The following is a 24398-nucleotide window of genomic DNA, read 5'->3' as shown; positions in this document are numbered from 1 at the left end:
TAATATAACTTTTAATGCCTGTCCTAAATAAATTTTTATCTTTAAACACTTCGATCCCGTAATTAATTTAATCTTTTGTTTTCGCACTTGTATAATATACATGTACATCATATAATTATAGTTTTAAAATTGTGTCTGTAATCCACTTTACTATCTCCAAATTATGTTCTGCTTCACTATTAAAACCGATAGAGTTAATTAATTTTACCTCTCAATATTTATCACGCTTTCACCTTTCATAAACATATTATATTATGTATGTGTATGTTTGTTTTGTATTGATTTTATTGATTTTACTTAAAATAATACTCAATTGTATCTTAATTATTATATTTTACTCGTAATTGTCAAGCTATAATTGTGTAATGCAGATTGCTCTTTTAAAAAAAAAAAAAAGTGAGGAATCCCTCGTTAAACGTTACATTATTGTATTAGCATCTTGCTAATTTAATAATTATTACTATTATTTATTATTATAATAAATGTTTAAGTTAATTTAGTATATAGTACAATCAAAAAAAAAAAAATATTAGAAAATAATAATTATGATTATTTGACTCACTCAATGCAAACAATGACTTTTTTCATTCATATTAAGCAGTGATTCTCAAACGAGAGGTTGCCAACAATCTAATTAGAGTTGCCAATATTTAAAATAATTAGTGAAGTGTTTTCGAAAATATCATTATGATAATCATTGTTGAGAGTTATAATTGATAAAAGTTTAAGATTGTCAATAAAAACGTTATATTAATCATATTAAAGTATTATTACTTTTTAATATTATCATAATAAAAGGGTCGCTCAAAATCTTGGTGACACTTGGAGGTTAATAAAATAATTTTTTTGTATTATTTATATTTTTTTAATAAAATAGCGGTTCTCAATAAAATTGAAAACCACTATTATATAGTTTTTGTATAACTTGTTATAACTATTACCTTTTGCTTTTGTAAGACACAATAATCCTAAAAATACTGCGTCAATAACCTCAAGTAATTAATAATTTATGTGAACTATTGTTGAGTTTTTTTTTTAAGTAATATTGTACAAGAATTTCATTAATGGAAAATTATTAAACAGTTGATGCTTTAATGTCAATTATTATTAATTCTTATAGTTACTGTTTAAATAAATATTACAATAATACACAGCAGTGGCGGATTAAGCAATTTGCCGCCTACAAGCAGGACATTTGCCGCTGTTTCATTTTCAACCTTTTTTTTAAAAAAAAAACAAAATACATATAGAAATAGATTGTTTGAGATAAATTATTTTTTATTATTTTAAATTGTATACAATAGTCAAACATTAAATTATTTTAGTTCGGCTTTTGAGGTTAGCGAATGTATTGATTAGGTCTTGAAAGTTAATTGCCGACACTAATTCTGATTCAATGCACAGGAGAGCCAAATTATTTAACCGATTTTCACCAATAGTAGATCTTAAATACGTTTTAGTTTTTTTAAGACACGAAAACGATCTTTCTGCCGAACAGTTGGTAACCGCCATACAGGAGTATATTCTTAAAGCGATGCTAACATTCGGAAATAGTTCTTCTAAATTCTGATTTCTAAAAAATTTTGATTTCTAAAAAATGTATATAAAAAACATCCAAATCCTTAAGTTGCCCGTGTGATTGGCTGATACAGAAAAATCATGACTTACAATCTTCTTAATCTCAATCTTATATCTGTAGCAGATAACTATAATGTTCTAAAACATAAGAAAATCGAAAAAGAAATTATAAAATACATATAGGTATTACTTATAAAAAATATTATATAATTTATTACATTTTATGAATTAACCTAATTTAACCTAATTATTTAATTAGGGTTTATTTACCTACCAACAATTTGAGTAAATAATTTTTTTTAATCTGATCAAACTGTATATTTCTATTTTTACTACTGATAGGTGTTGATATCATATAACTGATACTATAACCTTTGATTATAGAATAGATCTATTCTATAATCAATGCTACAACTTATTCTACTACTAACCATTAGGATAGATCTTAATTCATGAATTGGTTTTAGAATTATAATAAATTTATCTAATTTATCGGGTAAATACCCAGTAAATACCCGGTAAATACCCAGTAAATACCCGGTAAATGCCCAGTAAATACCCGGTAAATACCCGGTATTTACCTGAAATTATATTTACCGGGTATTTGCCCATCACTAATTATACCTAACAATTAGATCCTACTTGTCAACAGTTTATTTATTTAGATATAACATACATTATAATTGCATTAAACATCAAAAATGTATCTTTGGGTATGTTAGTAGTATAATATTTATGAAAAAAAGGGTAAATAACTCAACAGCTAAAGGTTTCATTGGTTTTATACTTTATTGATTCTTGAACTCTTATTGTAATATTATTTAGTAGGTAAACAATAATGAAATGTAAGTAGTTGTAATTTACAATCAAATAATAAACACAAAAAAACATTAATTATTATTTTGGTGTTTATTTAAGTTAAAATAAATAAATGGTTATAAAAGTAGATTTAAAGTAGATATTATAGATAAAAAGGTAGGTTTGTACAACCCTAAACTCAAAAATGGAAATTTAACATTGGCCAAATTCTTGTTGCTTTCTTTCTTTTAATTCTATGTATATAATTATTTTCAGAAATAATTTTTTGTATAATAATTAGTTACTAGCTGAAATATGTACACAGGTTAGGTACCTAGTTTACTTATAATAGCTTAATTGTAATATATTAGGAAAGCATATAATATATTATAATAGATAGGTTAAGATTTTTATTTTTATGGTATAGTCAGATTTCTATGATGAAATCAATCACAACAAATAACCCTGCATTATGTTGGGAATTTATTTTTAAAGGGAGAACGTTGAGCTTAGTGACAACCACTAAAATAATATAGAAGGCACAAACTACAAAGTATGTTTTTTTTTTTTTGTACGTCTTAAATTGTTAACAATAGTGGTATTATATTTATTTTTGTATATATGTGAACCGAAGAAGACATTTATTATCACAATATAGTATAATTTCTTTAAACCATGTACTCGTATTAAAACGGTAAAAAAAACGTCGATATCGAGTTAAAACAGGTTTTAAATACTTCTGTATTTATTTTGCCATTTAACTGTTTATTAATCTGTATATAATATTTTATAAAAAAATTTAACGTCAATTGTAGGTACTTAAACAAAATATAATTAAATAAATATTTTAAAATTAAAGTTAAAATTTGGTTGATGTAATAATTTTATAATGTTTAAATGTACATACGGAATTATTAAAAACACTATTTAAATACAACTCAAGCTGCTAATTGAATAAAACACATGCGGACCATAAAGTTGTAAAATAATGTTCCGACACATTTTTAATAGATACTTCATATACGAGTAGTATGTATATAAATATTCTGAGTTTTGGTAGTCACGAGTATTTCTCATTATAAATATGTTTTTTTGTCGATAAGAATCGATGGTTTTTACTTAAAAGTTATAACTGATGAGGTACGTCATACATTACAATACATGATAATTTAATTAATGTATAATATTTGATTTACGTATTATAAAAAATGAACTATGCAAATGATATTTTTCGATTATGATTTATTAACTAAGGCATAACTTATGAATACTAACTCGCAACATATTGATTCGTATGCGTTGAAAAAAATAAACTTCGTATTAAAACTTTTTAAGTATCTGTAGGTAGGTAAAAATAATAGATTGCGCGAAAATAATTTTATCCTAAGGTACACACCGATAATGTTTTATTGTATTAGTCATATTACTGTTATGTTTAGATTAATATTTTTTTTTACATTATTATTGTGTAAAGTTATTACAACGATTAGATTACGAATGACGAAATACGTTTCACTCGTGTATTTCTGAGTTTAACCATTGATTTTATAATATAAAGTTCAACATAAAAAAAAATATTAAATTAATATTTATGACATGGTTTAAACGTCGAAACCTAATAAAACATTGGCTCTATGACAATGAAGAATGTGCAGATCATAAACTCTTCATTCTAGACAAATTATTGACTTGTAAAATATTTAAGAAATGCAAAGATCATTCAATAACAATAAAACAGTCGAAATTAATGAAGTTAAAAATTTTATCTCGTGTATAATATTATTAATAAAATAAATGCTATATGCTTATTTTTATACTTGTCGTATTGATTTGTTTTAATATATTTCATAGTAATAATATAATAATTATTATTGTAATAGGTGATTAAATAACATTATTTATTATTTCTTTTCGTCAAACAAAATAGTCTATCCGAACCGGTTTTATAATAATCTAATTTGAGAAATGCCAACACCGTCGGCCATCGAGAATAATATTATTTTTTCGATTATAAATACCGCTATGCAATCTATCGGATTTTTGCTTTACTATTATTCGTGTTTCTAAATAAACGGCCGTATGGATTATCTGTATATTATAAAATCAATGGTTTAACAGACAACGTTACGGAGAATTAAAACCGAGAACAGTCAGAATAGTACACCAAGGTACACTAGAGTACAAACAATAGTGTCAACGATCATTTTTTAAAACTGTAAATAATTTGAAAATGTTCTCAAATAGTTGTTTATGCTTTGGTACAATAATACAATTGAATGATAGACATGTGACTCGTCGATACGTTACGTATACGTAAGCGTATTTTTTTTAATGACGTTTTAATACCGTGATCGCACACTATACACACACACACATACATAGATATAGGGTAATAAAAAAATAAATAAATAAAAAAAACATTTCAGATTAGTTAATAAAATAAAACAAAATAAGCATTTTGTTTTCGGTATTTTTAAATCAAAACCGTAAGATATAATAATAAATTAGTATACCTATTAATATCTACACGTGCATAAGTACTTTGACCGTACAGGTGAACGGAACTCTTTTTGAGACGCCCAATAGTAATTACATATATTTATATAATATTTCGTAATGCCTGTAACACATACGTCACAGACATTGTAGAATATCGAACAATATGTCAATACGATGAACGAGTTTTCTGAACTAGAGTTCATTTTAGTGAACGATGAACGACTGAATCGTTCGCCTAGGTGAACGATTAATCCCATCTCTATACGAGGTGTAACAAAAAAGTAACGAGACTTTCTATGTATAACATAAACTATTAATGTTATCCATAAAACGATTATTGAAATACGATAAGGAAGCGCTTATTTAAAAGTACTATAAGTATTGACAAAATTGGTTCATTTTTCATACGTTATTAGTCTTGTGATTAGTGCTAGTTCGACAATACTGCCGAAAAATGTTAGATTTAAAAATCGAACAACGTGTTAACATTAAATTCCTTGTAAAATTAAAAAAAACTGCCACGGAATCGTTTCGAATGTTAAATGAAGTTTATGGTGAAGAATGCTTATCCAGAGCTCGTGTTTTTGAATGGTATAAACGGTTTTGCAGTGGAAGAGAAGACGTTGAAGACGATGATCGTCCTGGACGTCCTACCACGTCTTCAACAAAGGAAAACATTGAAAAAATCGACCAAATTATTCGGCAAGATCGTCGATTAAGTGTTAGAGCTGTGGAAGAGATGATAAATATTGATAGAAAAAGTATTCGTAGAATTTTAGTTGAAAATCTGAACATGAAAAAAGTGTGCCAAAATGGTCCCTAAAAATTTGACGGTGATCAAAAATTCAATCGTAAAGAAATTTGTTCAGATACTTTAAAAATTATCAAAAACGATCCATTTTTATTAAATAGTATTATAACGTGTGACGAAACGTGGATTTTTACATATGATCCTGAAACTTAAAAGCAATCCATGCATTGGAAGACACCAACTTCCCCAAGAATTAAGAAAGCACGAATGAGCAAGTCAAAATTCAAAGCAATGCTCATTATTTTTTTTGATATTAAGGAAATAATTTTTGTTAAATGGGTGCCTAGTGGACAGACAGTCAACCAATATTATTATAAAGAGGTATTAATTAAATTGAGAGAACGAGTTAGAAAAAAAACGACCAGATCTGTGGAAGAATGGCTGGGTTCTTCACCAAGACAATGCTCCAGCTCACAGTGCATTTTCAATTCAACGTTTTTTGACTGAAAAAAAAAATTCTATAATGCAACATCCACCGTACTCGCCAGACCTGGCTCCTTGTGACTTCTTCTTATTCCCAAAAATTAAAAGTTCATTAAAAGGAACCCATTTTCAAACAGTTGATGAAGTAAAAATGAAAACGGCAGAACTTCTAAAAAGGGCTGACTGAAAACGATTGGCAACATTGTTTTCAAGAATGGCAGCGACGTATGCAGCTGTGTATAGATGCTGAAGGTAGTTACTTTGAAGGTGATAATCATTAAATTATAAAATTTTAAAAATAAATAATTTTACTAGAAAAATCTCGTTACTTTTTTGTCACACCTCGTATAGTACGTGTGGGTATGCGCCGCACAAGTACATAGGACGCAGCGGCGTGCACCTCCCCCTCCCACCGGAACCCGGTGGCGCGAATAATTCGTATGGCCGCTACTAGCGGCAGCACATGCGGCGAAACGGTCGCCTGCAAATGCGCCGCCTCCGAGAGGAGCGTTTCCGAATATCGCGTACCGGTGGATCGTAGGGATGCGCGTGACTCCGCTGGGATCGCGTTGCCGTCGCCGTAGGTCGGGGCACCGCGCCGCCCGATTATCGTAAACGGTCGCAAGCGACATCGCACTGCGCTGCGTTGTGCCGCGTCTCGCGCGTGTTTTCGCGTCTCCGCCTTTACCGTCATTTGTTTCCGTGACGTCGACCCGTTCGTGCGCGTCTCCTCCGTGCGAGCACTGCCCCGAGATCTCGATCTCGATCTTTCCCTGGCCACCGCCCACACTGCTCCTGAAACGTTTCACATTGTCGTCGACGACTACCCCTACCTACCCCTTGTCATTCGAATCAGCCGCGTCGGGAACTGCACTCGTCATCGGCCTATAATAAAACTACATGTAATATTTACAACAGTCGCTGTGCCGAAAACGTTTTTCGCCGTGTCGTGAACCAGGCCCGCGGCTGGTATCGAGTACGTATTGAACAATTAACATTGTTATCGCACTACAGATTATTTATTAAATTGTACCGTTTTATCGCGCGCGTGCAATGTCGATATGTGATTGCGGTCGGTGAGCGCCCGTTCCGGGTGATGCCGATCGTTCAGAGATACGCACACGTGATCCTACCGTATTGTTATTACCTATACAACAAGTGTTCTGACTGGCAGCGCGGACGACCGACCTTGGACACGTATCATTGTTGAGAACGATCGCACCAAAAACATCTTTAAATTCACACGATTTCCTCCGTCATTATCATTTCTAAATCGGACCGATAATTCACACTACGGACTTTATTTTGTATCATCCATGTGTATGATTGCATGAGATATTACCTAACCTGTGGTAACACCGCTGCCGATCCGGATTTTTTCGCCGCACCCTCCGTGGAACACTCCCTCTCTTCATCCCCCGACGGTGGCCTCCGTAATAATGTCGGATTTCATCGTGGCCATTCGTTAGTACGTGAATACTGCAATACGATTATGAATAATAATTCGACTGACATTTTTTTCGAAACGCTAGACGTGTTGAGTTGCCGTAGAGAACTCGCGTGTCGTCGGTGTTCCGTCCACGTGCGCTTCCCGACGCCGTGACGCGTGCACGCGTATTGGCTCTGGTCTGATGTTTCTCGAACGCGACGGATCGTCCGGGGCCCGGGGGATATCGGGCAGTAGGGCGGCGCGCCATCATCTGTGTTCGGGTAACGGCTCCCCGGTATCCCCTTCAACGCGTTGTAGTAATTGTTACGCGAACGTGCACTGTCTTCTTTTTTTTTTATTCTTTTTCCGATCTCCGTCCAAGTTCCGCGAGCGATACATTAGCCGCGTCCACCGGCTGTTGTCGTAATCGAAACTACGGAACGTGTGTGTTACACGCATACGGCAGTCTGTAATTTGGAGGAAGTAGGAAGGTACATATGTAGTTACCGTGTGCTCGGACATCCGACGATTAATATTATTAACGTTAATTATTAATAGTAAACGAGGAACAGTACCGGACGACAGTAATCATCATTTTGAATTTTCGTGCTTTCCAACGTGTCGGCGGCAATCGTATAACCCTCTCGTTGGACTAATACTTTGTCTGGTTGTTGTATGCCGATCAACGCAATTTTATTTTTCCATCCAACGCTGCGCCGATCGGTCCAATATTAATTTATCCATTACGTAAATGATTGTTTGTTCCGTTCTAATGTTCTCGTATTCTGTGTTCCTAATATATATTATGATGCCTGGTGTTCAGATGTGAATATGCGATTAATTTATAATAGGAACTATATAGGCGGTATATCGATTCATGAATGTTATTTACATTTTCTCAGTTCGGCAATAAATATGTTTCAATTATTTATCATAGATACATGTCATGTGTTATGCTGATGAATTTATACGGTACACGTAAATTAGTTATGATAATCCGTGCTCATTTAAAACAAATAATGTTCACAAATATTAACATAATTTTTTTTTTCTTGATAAACATTTATGTATTTTTTAATACCATAAATGCGTGTAAAATATTACGTTTCTAATTTTTGTGAACATTTATAAAAAAATGATTTAATTTTACATTTAATTTTCTTATTCTTTTAGTTTGTATCATGATACCTATTTCAAGCAAAAAAACCCATTCCTCCTGATTACCTTTATAATAAGCTATCCTGTAAGAATTATTATTCTCAGTTTTTTTGATTAAATAACTGTTATTATGCTACTGAATATAAAATATTTAATCTAAAAAAACTTGTTTGTCTTACAACTACTACTGATTAAAAATAAAATATTCTTATTATAGATGTAAATTTAATTTGTGCTAATTAAAATGGAACTTATAAAGACTTTTATTGTTGAGTAAGCTGAAGGTCCGAAAACGTTTAGCCGCCGCTTTGATGTTGTTTGGTTTCTGTTATTTAATAGTATCATGCACAAATATGGTTGATGTGTAAAGTTCAGTAGTACAGGATGTTGAAAATGTTTTTAAAATACAGTATCCATTTGCTTTTATCAATACATAGGTTTTTTTTTCTTAAATTTGTTTTTTTAAAAGTACTTGGGTCCATGAAAGTTTTGAATTATACTAATATTTTGTTGTCTTATAATTTATAGGTTTTATTTTATATGGCATATTATTTTTTTCAGTTTCAAAAATATTAAATGATGGATAAATCTGCAGGAATTAACCACAGCGGAACAACAGTTCTCAATCAATCTTATAATAAATCTACACATCAAGCAATTGTTTGGCGCAATGTTATTTTGTTTGCTTACCTCCATTTGGCTGCATTATATGGTGCATTACTAATTTTTACCTCAGCTAAAATTGCAACAACTATTTTTGGTATGTTTAACAACCCAGTTAATATTCTTGATCAATTATTCTAATATTATTATTAATTATTCAATCAAATATTTTGTCTTTTTAAATTTAGCAATTTTTATGTATCAAGTATCTTTAATTGGCATTACTGCTGGAGCTCATAGACTCTGGTCACATCGATCATATAAAGCCAAGTGGCCATTACGTGTCATATTAATGATATGCAATACAGTTGCGTTTCAGGTAATTTAATTATATTTAAATACTAATTGTCATTAAATTGCCATTAAATTGTTCATTAAATTTCATAAGTTCTTAATTTATATCACTATAACTTAGGTTTATAAGATTTAAACTATATACTTCTTTATTGAATAAGTTATTTTAATTAATTGAACAATTAATTTTAATTTTAAAAATATTGTCTGTTATACGGTAGTAATATTTATTTTTAATGTTTCAAATCATTCATATTTTATTATAAATCTTCTATATATTTACTTTCATTTAATTTTAATAATACTTATTTCTATGTATTTATTTATAGTTTTGAATAAAACCATAAATAATAATAATAATAAAACCAAGATGTTTGGGATACGTATAAATTGAGTTATTCATATTAGAGTATTTACATTTCGATAAAATAATATTAGCATATTTGAAATGAAAAAAAAATGTTTACAATGTTTATCATTTATTTTTTATTATTGGTTTAATGATTAATTTAAATAAGATACTAATTTATTTTTTAATTAAATTGATTTGATTGATTAATAATGAGGTTAAAAATTATTAACCTTTTAAATGCTTCAAATTTAATGTAAGGTTATTTTTCTATTATCTTTATTAGTCAACCTATGTTTTTAATAAAATCAATTTTTAAACAAATTGTATTAATTAATGTTATTGATTTAAAATTATTAGATTCTTACTTTATTTTGTTTAACCTTGATTTATTAGTTTAAGTTTAATTCGATACTAAACATTTATTTGTTTAAAAAACTGTCAATTTTGTCATTAGTGTATAAATTAGTATATTTTCTTATTAATTTAGTTATGAAATTGATAACTGATATTTAAATTTAGTAATTGATTATTAATCACTTATCTTTGTTTCAATTTAAATACCTTCTATGTTGTATTATGAATTATTTAACTGTCTCATTTTTCAATAAAAATATTGTATTATTTATTTAAATTCCATAAAAATAAAAAAATTAATGAAACAATTTTTTTCAATATTTAATTAATTTATTTTAGACGTATTTTATGTCGTCGAAAGTGCTTGTCTTAAACAAAGTAGGGACAGAATGTGGAATATTAAAAAAAATAAGTATGTTCTCTTAAGCATTTTTAGTATTATGAGTGAATTAGAGCCAATAGTTAAACTTCTAAATTACTCGCGTTTAAAACGTGTTATATTGCATTGTATTTTTCACTTATTTGATGTACACAATTTATAATAAAAACTTAATTAATTTTAGTTTCTGTTTTAACATTACATTTTTTATATTCATTGCTTTTGAAGTATTAATATTTTAAGTGAATAACTTATGCTTCTATCATAGATTAATTATTTGTATTAAATGTAAATGTTATTAGGTGCTTTCTTTGGTTGTTTTGTAAACATTTTTGGCTGTAAACTTTTAAACAATGTTTTAACTATTTAATTTTTTTTTTCTTATTAAAATAAGTCTCAATAACAGGACCACTGGATTGAATTATACTACTAAACTAAATTAGTTTTTATCATATAAATTTACTTTCAATTTTTTTTATTGATTTAAAAATGTTTATTTAATTTTTTAGAATTGAACAATTATGTCATACATTTATTAGTTATTAATAATTAATTATTTTGTGGAATTATTTCAAATCATATATTTTAGATGGTCAATATACATTTAAATCTATTTATCTTACAAAATTTAGGAAATTAAAACTGCTATAAAAATTAATTTAAATTGACTACAGTAATTTAATTTTAATTTACATGTAATTGACTTAATAACATTATTAATTTTTATTTATCTTTGCATCATATGTTGATAGTTTTAAAAACTATAAAGTACACTCTACTTATATTTATATTTACAATTATTGCTGGTTAGATTTGATTGTTCATATGTTTACTATCCAGTTAGTCTGTTTTTTTTAACTTCAATTTGTCTTTAATTAATGCTATTTTATGTAATTTTTATTTTATCTTTGAAACTTTTAAATAATGAAAAAAATCTTCATTACATTGAATGCATTATTTTATTTATGTTTAAAATGCACCAAATTTATTATGTTAAAATAAAACTTAGAAATATCAGCAAAAATAATAATAATAATTTTTTTTATTTTTTTAGTTAATTTTACGTACCAAAACAATTTCGTAGTTAGAAAATTGAAATAATATTTAAATAATATAGTTAACCTCAGTTGCATTATTTTACTAAATTGTTATGGTTTTGCTTTATAATGGTTCCTTTTTTAGAATACATTATATTTTATCATCGTTTAACTTAATTATTGTTATAACCATTGTTTCTAAATTTATTAGTAGTTATTAATTTATAATTATGTATATAATTCTTAAATATACTTGTGACTTATTTTTAATTATTTATTACAATTATAGAATCATGTGTTTGAATGGTCCCGGGACCATAGACTCCATCACAAGTATAGCGAAACAAATGCAGACCCGCACAATGCTAACAGAGGATTTTTTTTCTCACACATTGGTTGGTTATTATGCCGAAAACACCCGGACATAATGGATAAAGGACGTGGTATCGACGTAAAAGATTTGTTAGCTGATCCAATTGTTGCTTTCCAAAAAAAGTAATGTTAATACTTTAAAATCAAATGAAATCAAGAGATAATTACCAAATTGATTATTGCAGGTATTACAAGTTCCTGATGCCAATGTTGTGTTTCATAATACCTACATTGATACCTGTTTATTGTTGGGGCGAAAGCTGGTCAAATTCTTGGTTTGTGGCTGCTATGTTTCGGTACACTTTTTCATTAAACATCACTTGGTTAGTTAATAGCGCTGCACATATGTGGGGCGGAAGACCTTATGATAGGTAAAGTTAATCATTATTATTTTTGTCAAATATGTGTTAGTTACATCAGTAAATGTGATGTTTAAATGTTGAGCTTGAAGTATAATACACAATCCTTTATTTATTTTAGGTTTATCAATCCAGCTGAAAACATAACTGTAGCTTTGTTAGCATTAGGAGAGGGTTGGCACAACTATCATCATGTATTTCCATGGGATTACAAGGCAGCAGAATTGGGTGATTATAGACTCAACATAACAACTGCATTCATTGATTTCTTCGCTAAAATTGGATGGGCATATGATTTGAAAACTGTGTCAGCAGATACCTTACGCAAGCGTATGGAACGCACTGGCGCTGAGGATAAAGAACTACCATGGGGCTGGGATGACAAGGACTTATCACTGTCAGACCGTGAAGCAGCCACAATTATTAATAAACAAGGATAAATATCACTATAAACCAAATCATGTATTATTAAATTCAAATTAAGTATAAATTAACTGCATTCCGAGTGCCATTGTGTGTATTATGTTGTATATATTATGTTTAATGTTTACCATAATTAAAGTTTATTTGTATATAATCATCATGACGTTTATTTGAATTACTAGTCATATAATTTCATTATGTGGTTATCATTGTCTTATTTTGTTTCTCAGTATTTGTATTCATTGTCTGTTTATTTTTTTGATAACAATTTAATTTATAACAAAATTATATGGTTTTGTACATCATAAACATAATTGCCCATCTTAAATGTATAAATGTAGTGTTGTTTGTTTGATTTGATACATTAATATTGATATATTGTATTTTATTATAGTTAAAAACTTGTGATTATAGATACAATAATGCAAATAGGAATGAACATTAAACTTAAACTCCATACACATCAATAGAGACAACAGTTAAATATTGAATTTTTAGTAAGTAATAAAATTTTATTCATTCATAATTATAAATCAGTTATTTATTAACAATTCAAGATAACATATATTTTTGTTAGGAATCATAGTGAAGTTATGTTGTTCAATTAAATACTGACATTTTCTGGCAAAGAAATTTTAATTCGTAGTTACTAGATTATTTTATAGAACAAATATTTTATTATAATAATTTAACTGGAAGTTAAAAATTTAAATATTAAAATTATTAGTTTTGTTCAATAAATATTTTGCAAATTTTATCATAAAACATTATTTACTAAGGAGTTATATTTTTATTACTTTTTATTATCTATTTAAAAAACCAGCAGTTAAAATTCTAGTTAATGTATTTAATTTATATCTATAGATTACCAATATACTTTTAAGTTGGGATTAAAATAAGTATTCGAAAAAAAAGTATTAGTATTTCAGAAAAATATATTATCTGCTAACAAAACAAGTATATATATAAAAATATTATATGTTTAAAACATCATTAATTTCATTTTAAAACTAACACATTTATAATTAAATCACCCATCATACATAATAAATACAATAAAAATAACTATTTTATAACAAAGGCTAGGTGCCAGAAGGTAAAAAAAAACTAATTCTATTATATTTTCATTCATCTTTTTTGTTAATAATCGTCGTTAATTTTTTATCTTCAATAGAAATATTGGAATCATCCCATCCCCAGATTCCATCACCATTAGGATGAGAACCATCTCCAGTTCTTTTTGCTCGTTTTAAGATCATATCGTTTGAAACTGTTTTCATATCATAAGCCCAACCAATGAGCGCAAAAAAGTCTATGAAAGCAGTTGTTAAGTTAGCCCTGTAGTTGCCAAGTTCAGCTGCTTTATAATCCCAAGGGAAAACGTGATGATAGTTGTGCCATCCCTCGCCTAAAGCTCCAAGTGACACGGATAGATTTTCAGATGGATTTATTGATCTAAATTTAAAATGAAGCAGAATAATTAAAACTCATAGTTAATATTTATAACTTATAACTTACGCATCATATGGACGGTTACCCCAAATGTGAGCAGCACTGTTCACTAACCATGTCATGTTCAATGTAAAAATGTAACGCAGCATTGTTGAAGTAAAGAATGCGTTTGTGTATGATTCGTTCCAGTAATAAACAGGTATCATTGTGGGCATGATAAAACATATTAGTAACAGTAAAGGAATATATAATCTGAAACATTCAAACAAGTTAGGTTTATAACAAATAATTAATTATCTATATATACAAAAATCTCATGTCACAGTGTTTATGACCATACTCTTCCTAAATGGCTTAACAGATTTTAATGAAATTTTGTATATACATTTGGTAGATCTGCGAATAGGTTTTTATCTATTTTTATAATCCTAAGCGCTATTGTTTAATAAATCGTAGTTTAATTTAATAATTTTTGACCTGGTCGATAACTGCGTAATTGAAAATTAATTATTAAATGACACTATTAAAAATTATTTAAATGCTATTAATTTTATTTTTGGAATTAAATGAAGGATATTAAACACCAAGATCCTGTAACAGGTGCCAAAACAAACAAGAATGTTAGTTTGAAGGATTGTTATGCATATCGGTTGATGATTAGATGCGATCAGGGCAATGTTATTCTAAGATTGTTTTTTTACTAATATTGTCATAATTAGTGATAAATATACATATAATTTTAAAGGATAAATTTTAATAAATTATTAAAAAAATAAATGTTTAATGTTTTTTCATTTTTATATTTCGTCACCATTCACAGCACTCTTTCACTTATATACCACGTCCTTATAAACCTATATTAAATTAGTTATTTTTTTCTAGCAAAATATTCTCTAGAAATAATTTATATGACAAAACAATGTTTTTCGAGTCGGCTAGTATTTGTATAAAATTAAGTCTTACAGTTTTTGAAACATTACAATGGGATCAGTTTTCAAATCAGACATATCAATTTTTCGACATTTATCATAATAATCTTCATGTCTACGAACTACAAGCCATCCTATATGCGAAAAAAAAAATCCTCTTTTAGCATTATGTGGATCAGAATTGGTATCTGTGTACTTGTGATGAATTCGATGATCCATGCACCATTCATAAATATGATTCTATAAATTAAAAATTAAAATAGTTAAATTAATGAAATATTTTTTCTAAAGCAAAATATTTTACCTCAAATGCCATGGTACTCATTAGCATTAAAATAAATCGTAAAGGCCATTTAGCTTTGTAGGATTTGTGAGACCATAACCGATGAAGTCCAGCTGTTACACCCAAGCCTGATAATATCCATAAACTCAATGCTAAAAAAGAAAAATTGTGTTAAAAATATTAAACAAAAGGTTAGAGAATAAATAATAAATATAAGTTATTATTTAAAATATTCTGTAATAATATAAAATATTACTTTTTTTTTCAGAAGAATGCATAACTTTAAACTTTTTTATGGAAATAACAAATACTATTTTTAATAGTTTAATTAATATTGAAAAATTGGTTTATATACATTCATTAGGTATAGGCTGATATTACTTATTAGTGAATTAATATGAATTTCAATACATAGTGACTCGGCTCGAATGTAAAGAAAACTTGTTAAGTATTTACAACTATATTTAATGATGACCCAATGCTTCACATGACAAACCATCAGGGATTTAAAGAGTGTAATTTAAATTAACAAAAATACTTTTATTTAATAATTGTTACACTGATTGGGTAAAAACCTTAGAGGTTTCTTACAATGTTACTTTGGTAGGAATTGAAAAGTATAAGGTTATTAATTTTGGAAGTCTAGAATAATCTGAAACATATTTGATTTGTTATGAGAACCCTATTTTTATTTAAATAGACATAACATGGTGTTACTAGTGGTGTGGAAAACTATGTTACATGGCATACCTATAAAGTAGTCAGCAATTTAGCATTTATTATTATTATTATTATTATTATTATTATTATTATTGGTTCTATCTGTAATACCTTATAGTAAACTAACAGTTCCTATGAACTATATAGATAGAAACATGTGTATTCACCAAAAATGGTAAAATTGTATGAAAAAAGTATTTAAATGTATAGGTAATTTAATAGATATATTTTCACTTCTTAATTATCATTACATAAAATTAAAATTAAACTGACATTTTTTTCATATTTATACATTAAATTATATTGATTTTATTGATATTATTTATTTAAATTTTAAAAATATATGTACAAAAAAAGTTTTATTTTTATTACCAAAAAAGTCACATTTTTAACAACGCGTTATAAATATTAATACAGCAAATACTAAAATTAATATCATTAATATAATAATGTTAACTTCAGAAAAAAAATTTCCTTATAGTAGTTAATAATATTAGTTAAGTTTAGCTTAAAAATGAAATTTTTCAAGATTTAAGAAAAGCATGTATAATACTTTCACTATAAGTCTAAAAGAAAAGAAAGTGATGGATATCTAAACATTGTTGTAATAGTCACTAATATGAGATAAATATCAAATTAATAATAAATGTCTACGAGAAAACCAAATTCTTATTTGTTTTTAATAAAATTTGATGTATTTAAAAACATTATTTTTATAACAGGGAATTTATTTTATTTTAAGCTTGCACCAAATTAATTGTAATGTACTTACCAAACAATGTTGTGTATATTTTGGTCGAAACAAATACCAAATATAATCCATAAATAGCACTCAGATGGCCAGCAACAAAGAACAAAACAATTCCCCAAATTATTTCAACCTTGGCTGGTTCATTTAATGATGGATCCATTCTATCTTGTTTATTTTTTTCCACCACACTAAGATCAGTCTGAAATATTAAATAAGAACATTACAACCAGTATGTAACAAAGGAATACGTCATATATTGTAAAACAAAATAAAATTGAAACGCAACACATTTTTGGACAAATCAGAAAAAAAAATATTAACCGTAATGAATTGAAATAGGAAAACTGTTCGAAACAATTTTAAAAAGGAAATAAATATGTAATAGTTATGGAACATCAAAAAGAATTTTCAAATTCAATTTCAAAAAGAATTAAAAGATTTTCACCTCCATCATAGTGTCTGCGGTGTTCATGTTTGCAACGTTACCGTTGGTGACAGCAGCGTCCATCGTCATTCTTGTTAGGTAGGTACCGCAACAGGCGAAGCGACCAGTAATAATGATTAGGTAAATCGTAATAATCTGCGTATATATAGTTAATTGGATTTGAGATTAGGGCCTAGGGTAAAAGGTACGCGAAACATTTTCAAGACGAGAATGAAAATAAAACAAGATAAGACGGGGCTAATCATGGTTCGTGAACACAGCAAGTGGGCACATGCTGCATCCGAACATATGCGCGGCGGTGTGTCACGTTTGGTGAGGTTTTCTTTCTCCTCCTTTTTTTTTTTCCTCTCGATCGCAGTTGTATTGCTTCTTGAGGAGCGATAGGCGGGGGGATATTTATTAGAATGCGAGTCGCTGTACACCGAAAATCCAACGAGATGATCTGTAACGGTGAACGCTTACAACACGCGTGTAATACGAAAATACGAAATCGGGTATTACTCCGATAACATCATTTTTTCGAGTTCAAAGTTCTGTAAGCTCGGACCCATTGAGTTGTTTTCACACATATATTATCTCTTTCCGCACTTAACTATCTAAATCCAACACGTCACGAGACGCACAAATCTTTCTTAATCGAAAATAAGCAGATCGTCTCAGCTGTCCGATGAATCACGGACGACACGGCGGTGTAACAATCATTATAATCTGGATATTATTGCTTAGGTATAATAGAGGCGACCACGACGCCGAAGTGCCGCGAACGAATCTTATCCGTATCAGTGTAACCAAACTATAAAAGTTTTTCGAAACGTGTCCTCATTTTGTAGTGCATCGTACGCATTATTTTACACCGTATTTGTCGTTTCGAAGATCAGCAGTAAAAAAGTTTGAAAAACGATCGTTATGTACACAATGGTATTATTTGTAAATAGTTAAATAATGCGTTGTTTTTGTTTTTCGTCAGTTGTTAAATCAAATTAAAAATAACGATTTATTAATAACGATCTAACGACTCCTCCTACTGGACTTTATATCGATGTCTTGTTATGACTGAAGATCGCTTCAAAGAAAAATAATCAAAGAAAACACATAATCGAAATGGAAAATGACCTCAAAATCTCAGGAATGCAAATATATTAGTAAATCGTATTGTACCTAATCATTTGAAATAATCAATGTTTTTAATATGCAAAGAAACAATAATATTTTTACTAACGTTTAAATAATGTTCTCTTACTTATTCATAGTGTTATTTTAGTTTATATTTCTATAATATGAATTATATTTGATTTATATAATTAAATGCTGCTTAATTTCCTTGAACAAAACCTTTAATTCATCATTTATCTGATATAATTATAAATATAGGATCGCTATTTACATATTTTCATATTTCAATGTTCATACCATAAATTAAAAAATAATTAAATCAACAAGAACTCTTGGAGATCATATAAAATATAATAAAAAATCATCGAACAGAACATGAAATGTTAAATAAAATTTAGAAAAAAAATCAATACACTTGATGAAACATGTAGTTGCCACATCTACCAGTTATAATTAAAAGTTATTTTTTTGTATGAAAAAAAAAGTCATTCAAGTTACTGCATAATTAAGTAATTATTATATTAGCCTATCTATTTCCTGGCGTGGATTTAGAACTATAGTTGGATGGAGGGAGGGGGGTGGTAATTTTTTTTGAAAATCCATACCTATCAGTTTCGTCAATATTAAATGTACCTGATTTTTAGTATTTTCGCTTGTGTGGATTTATTAGAAATGACTAACTATAGTGGTAAAATATGTTATTTCAATACACATATAGATACTATTTACAATATGGTGCCCTTTGACCATTTATAATAACACCGTTATTTATACTTATTACTAAGCTACCTGTTCTGTTCGTGTAAATGACTAATATCTCATTAAACGATAAGATGAGTAAATTTTTGTGCATATAGTTTAAAAACCAAACCAAAATAATTAGTTTTAATCGTTATTGTTCAAGTAACTCTTTAATAATTCTCAACACTTTACGTCAAGAAACATTTGTAATCGGCCAAGGAAATTATATTACGTAATAAATAATTTACCAAAAATTAATTAAATCTACCACCAATTTTATTTATAATGTATCCACCAATTTTATTTATAATGTATTTTAATATAATTAATGGTGTGTATATAATTAACTAATACCTAAACATTTCAAAATACAGCTTGTAGATAATATGAAGTCTTAAATCTAAATAGAATTTTGTGTTTTAAATATACATTATACGTAATGAGTATCGCCTCAGTTTTTTTTTATTTTTTTATTTATTTCCATTATTAATATCTGTAAGAAAAAATGTAAACAAGAATATATGCTAAAATACAATGACGAGAGTAACACGAGAAAATAAGCAACCCAACGGTTACACTTTATCTGGTTAAATATTAATTTATGTGATGATACGTCAAACTGTTCGAGCACTCGACTCGACGCGAGTCTTCAAAAATAAAATGTACTCGTAAACACGAGTACTTGATATTATTCGACTTTACTCGACTTAAATCAAGTACTAGAGTTTATTTTAGTACTTTATTGAAAAATAAATGTTAAAACAATAAATAACTGCAAGCCAAATATTTTTTGATAAGAAATACTAGCATAGGCGTGCGCAGACCTCTTTTTCAGGGTATGCAAAATGCTGCCACTGCCTACCCCCCTCTCCAAAAAACTGAAAGTTAATTTAAGCGTTTGAAATTCTGGTCTTAGTAACTATTTAATTTAAAATTTTAATTTTTGTCCCCGAAAAAAGTGACTGAATAGTCATTTTTTAATCGTTTTAACTGTCTTCATTATTAAAATTTAAAATAAATTACGAAAAAAAAATTAAATACATAACACTTGAAATGGTTTGAGTAATACATTTAAATAGGGTAAATAAATAAAAACGTAATTATATACAAAATAAATATGATAAATAATCAAAATTAATCATAAAACGATTCTGCGTACAGTTGAGTTATTAATACACCAATAATGTTTTCGGGATTTTAGTTTATAGCCATTTCTTGTTCTGTGGTGGATAGCTATTTAATCTCGGTTGAATTATTGTACTTTTTAATTTCATTAACACATTAAATCGTTATTATAGCATATGATTTGTGTTTCAAAAATAAATTAAACTGTCTGGGACTGAATATAAAAATATAATAAAAATCATAATGTAGTACAAAATCACATAATATACATAAGACCAAATAATTTTATTTTATTTATTTTTTGTAATTTTAGAAAGAAGGCTCTATGTTTAGGGTATGCAGTTGCATACCCTGCATACCCCCTGCAAACGTCTATGAATACCAGTTAAGTTGATGGTTTAAATTAATAACAACAGATTGTTATTGCTGTAATATTTTTTTTATCATAGTAACGACATTTTAATTAATCGTTGAGCTATCATAGTTGTACATTAGAAGGTAATAAAAAAAAAAAAAATAAAAAAAAATGTTTCAACGCGTCAAATTTAATTGTAATTATTAAAACACTTTTGGGTGATGTAGTCGTTACTTTTATGTATGCATTTTGAGAGACTAATTTTTTTTACATGTATTAATATTAAGTGAAAACTTTCAGAAAAATTTTAGGGATCGGATTAGAAATATGGTATTTCAATTACATTTATTACACTTATGTAATGTCAATGCGTTTCATTATTAATTATATAAATTATATAATATATGTATAATAATCGATAATTTTATTGACATAATTATACTTCTGGTCCAACTTTTATAAAATTCAGGTAAAACCATTTATAATTGTTATATTTTCTCATTAGTACTTTTTTTGATAATTGGCTCGGATGAGTAATTTAAGGTAATTATAATAATAAATGTATTGAATTATTGGTGTAAGAAGCCCTTAAGAAGACCACATTGACATGTTCAAAAGTAATAAAATGATACGCAAAAAGTACAAAACCACCTTTTAACGTAATTTTAGACTTAAAACACTTATTATATAAATTGTTGAAAATAGCATTAAGGAGGGCCTCATAAGCTTTTTTCAAAATATTAACGTGCAAAAAGTTAATGAGATTTAAAAAGTTTAAAAAATGAACTTTTCCATGGATCATATGAGATTTCCTCGGAATTTTTTTTGTTATAATTTTAGAATGCCGATCAAACAAATACTTTTTTATTGTTATAAAAGAAGTGAAACTCCTAGATCATGTGAGATACAGGTTAGGGATGAGAGAATGATATTTCAATATTGTTCTTTTAAAGTTGAAGTATTATGAAGTAATGCTTATTGCACTTGAAAAAAATTATTCCGAGTTGAAGAGGTCAGAAACTGTTCCGTTCATATTTCTAAAGATGGTTTATATATTTACAGTAACATATATGTACAGCATATTATAATAATAAGGTAGAATAAAGTTCAAATGTTTAAAAAAAAATAAAAAAAAAATACGTCCAAGTAGTTAAGAGGATGTCACACTCGCATGTGTTGTCTCTGTCTTACAAACGTGTAACATAGAAAATTTACGTTTACTAGGTAGTTCTAATGGGTGTTAGTTTTAATATTAGAGTAAAAATAACTATAATAATTATATACTGCAACTGATTAAAATTAGGCAAAATTGAAAATTTCAGGTGACTATAAATAGCAAAAATATCATTAAAACGTCTAGAACATTGTATGTGTACAAAATGCTAATATCAGTATTCAGTAATTGTTTCGAATCAATACTATTAATATTTTTATTATATAATCGAAATTTGCAGAAATATGCAATTTCGTCAAAATTGAACACATGTACACCTTTTTTTCGTTAACCATTTAGAGATATATTTAGAGAATATATTTATGTAGAACTTGGTATTAGATTTTCTAGCTTTTTTTTTTTTAAACCCAAATAATTTTATCGACATTTTACTAAAAAGCTAAGAAAACATAAAATTTTCAAATACCTAAAAATAGCATAAAAAGTCAAATTTTTTTGATAATTTTACAATAATGAAAAATATGATATTACCATTCAGTAAAAATTTCAAGTCTCTATCATTACTATTTTGATGAAAATTAAAACTTAAATCAATTTTATCAAAAATGGTAAATTTACCGATTATTTTTATGAATTTTATCAGTTTTTCGGAATTATTAAAAAAATTCATAAAATTACCCTTTTCAAAGTACTAACAAAATAATATTTCTTACTAGAAGCTTTCCATTATTGGAATGATCAGAGCAATCCTCCTCTACATATATGAGGCCGCTATTGGAGCTATGTTCAGTAAATATATTAATTATAAACACATCATTATTATTTATTATTTTATTTATTAATTATTATTTATTTATTTATACAAATATATGGGTTTGAGCCTAATTACATGAATATATTTAATACATAACATTCAAAAATAGATTAAAACAATAAAATACTTAATTTAATAAAATATAAAAATATTAAAGGTATATCAATTTATATGCATAATTAGGTTAGCGGAAACATGATTTTTAAATGAGTAAAACCAGATAGTTCAAAGCGGATCAATGTTATAATTATTTACAATGTTCATGATTCGTATGAGTGATTTGTAAGTAGCATAGTTGATAGTTTCAGATTTGAAATAAAATTGGTTTGTTGATTGTGTGTGAATTAAGACAACTTTGAACGATAGAGGACTTAAGAAGTTAATAGAGTCAATACAGCCATTTAATAACTTATCAATAAAATATAAGTCAAGCCTAACTGTTCGTTGTTACAGGGATTCAAGATTGAAGTAAGTATGGTAAGTAAAGAATTGTAAGATGTATGAGGAGTTCAGGTTATATTGCACTTAAAAGCCAAAAAGCGTAGGAATTTATTTTGGACTTTCTCGAGAATAATTATTAATCCAGTATTATAAGGTGACCGCATAATGAAAACTTAAACAAACTAATTATTGAAATATAATATCACTAATAACACTCACATAAAATACTAAAGATTTTATTTTTAAAACGTAATTTTGTTAATTTAAAAGAGGAGATATTTTAATATTTTTTATTCAAATAATTGTGTAATGTATAATTTAATAATGATTACCTCTTAGCAGTTAAGACTTAGCTAAACCGTTTACGTATATCAAAAACAATCGGGTACCCGAAAATGTTGGATAATGAGTACCTACTGCCCGAAAACGTTGACTACCCACAAAATCGGGTATTATCCGGATAAAGGGGTGCCCGGGTATTACTCACATCAAATCAAGAGTACTAATGGAAAACCATTTATGTATATATTTTCGAGTCCTCATCAAGTAGCCTAGGCTCCTTGTGGTAGTTGGAGTGGTTTAATATTTTCGATCACATTTTACAAACGGCATTATACCTATATATCCATTTTGTTCTAAACATAATAATTCGTTGGTTGGCGAGATGTTTGATAACTTAAAATATTTACACATTTGAAATCTCATTAGTTATTAGTGATATCACAGACGTATTTACAGTGTAAATTGTAAGTTTATAATAAATGGTCCTTATCAAAAGAAAACTTGAAATTTGAAATCACAAAAATGTAGTTTGTATGTAATTAATGAATAAAAAAATAAATATTAATATATGTATATTATTACGTGTTGCATACAATTAGAGTGAAATATCATTGTTGACTGTTGATGAGTCAGTAAATCGTTATATAACACAACTTGTGTATAATTTTTTTTTCTGGCTATCTATTTAATTTATTATTGGTTGCTCACAATTTATAATTAGAAATAATTGAACTATAAAATTACCTTATATATCACTTTAATTTATAATGTTTTAAATATCATGTAAATATTGTAATTTAAAAATAAATTAAATGGGGTAAGAAAAATAGAATATACTTTCAGT

The 24398-nt window shown here is 27.6% G+C and overlaps 3 protein-coding genes and 1 long non-coding RNA gene across 6 annotated transcripts; 2 read left to right on the top strand and 2 right to left on the bottom strand.

The window, feature by feature from the left end:
- Window positions 1-1257: 1257 nt before the first annotated feature.
- On the bottom strand, window positions 1258-7541 carry LOC112679421. The gene is made up of 2 exons (XR_003148212.1): window positions 7457-7541; window positions 1258-1716 (listed from the first exon to the last, which is right to left on the bottom strand). It is a non-coding gene; the product is annotated as an uncharacterized LOC112679421 (long non-coding RNA).
- Window positions 4906-6522, top strand: LOC112679420 (protein GVQW3-like). The gene has a single exon (XM_025549216.1). It carries the CDS (start codon window positions 5330-5332, stop codon window positions 5696-5698), a length of 369 nt encoding a protein of 122 aa, XP_025405001.1. The 5' UTR covers window positions 4906-5329; the 3' UTR covers window positions 5699-6522.
- Window positions 6675-13086, top strand: LOC112679418 (acyl-CoA Delta(11) desaturase-like). Of its 3 annotated transcripts, none has more exons than XM_025549213.1 (6): window positions 6675-7085; window positions 9258-9456; window positions 9548-9678; window positions 12065-12270; window positions 12333-12518; window positions 12628-13086. In XM_025549213.1, exons 2-6 carry the CDS (start codon window positions 9273-9275, stop codon window positions 12944-12946), a joined length of 1026 nt encoding a protein of 341 aa, XP_025404998.1. In that variant the 5' UTR covers window positions 6675-7085; window positions 9258-9272; the 3' UTR covers window positions 12947-13086. The 3 variants fall into 3 exon arrangements, with proteins under 3 accessions (XP_025404998.1, XP_025405000.1, XP_025404999.1); XM_025549215.1 differs by lacking the exon at window positions 6675-7085 and adding an exon at window positions 7490-7577; XM_025549214.1 differs by lacking the exon at window positions 6675-7085 and adding an exon at window positions 7591-8029.
- A 937-nt stretch (window positions 13087-14023) lies between these two features.
- Window positions 14024-17826, bottom strand: LOC112679417 (acyl-CoA Delta(11) desaturase-like). Its single transcript, XM_025549212.1, has 6 exons — window positions 17510-17826; window positions 17086-17263; window positions 15615-15745; window positions 15345-15550; window positions 14448-14633; window positions 14024-14384 (listed from the first exon to the last, which is right to left on the bottom strand). Exons 1-6 carry the CDS (start codon window positions 17576-17578, stop codon window positions 14054-14056), a joined length of 1101 nt encoding a protein of 366 aa, XP_025404997.1. The 5' UTR covers window positions 17579-17826; the 3' UTR covers window positions 14024-14053.
- Window positions 17827-24398: the final 6572 nt, after the last annotated feature.

The sequence above is a fragment of the Sipha flava genome, unplaced genomic scaffold (genome assembly GCF_003268045.1).
Source record: "Sipha flava isolate LNK unplaced genomic scaffold, YSA_version1 134_pilon_pilon, whole genome shotgun sequence".
Taxonomy (NCBI): domain Eukaryota; kingdom Metazoa; phylum Arthropoda; class Insecta; order Hemiptera; family Aphididae; genus Sipha; species Sipha flava.
This window is presented reverse-complemented; position numbering and strand designations above follow the sequence as displayed.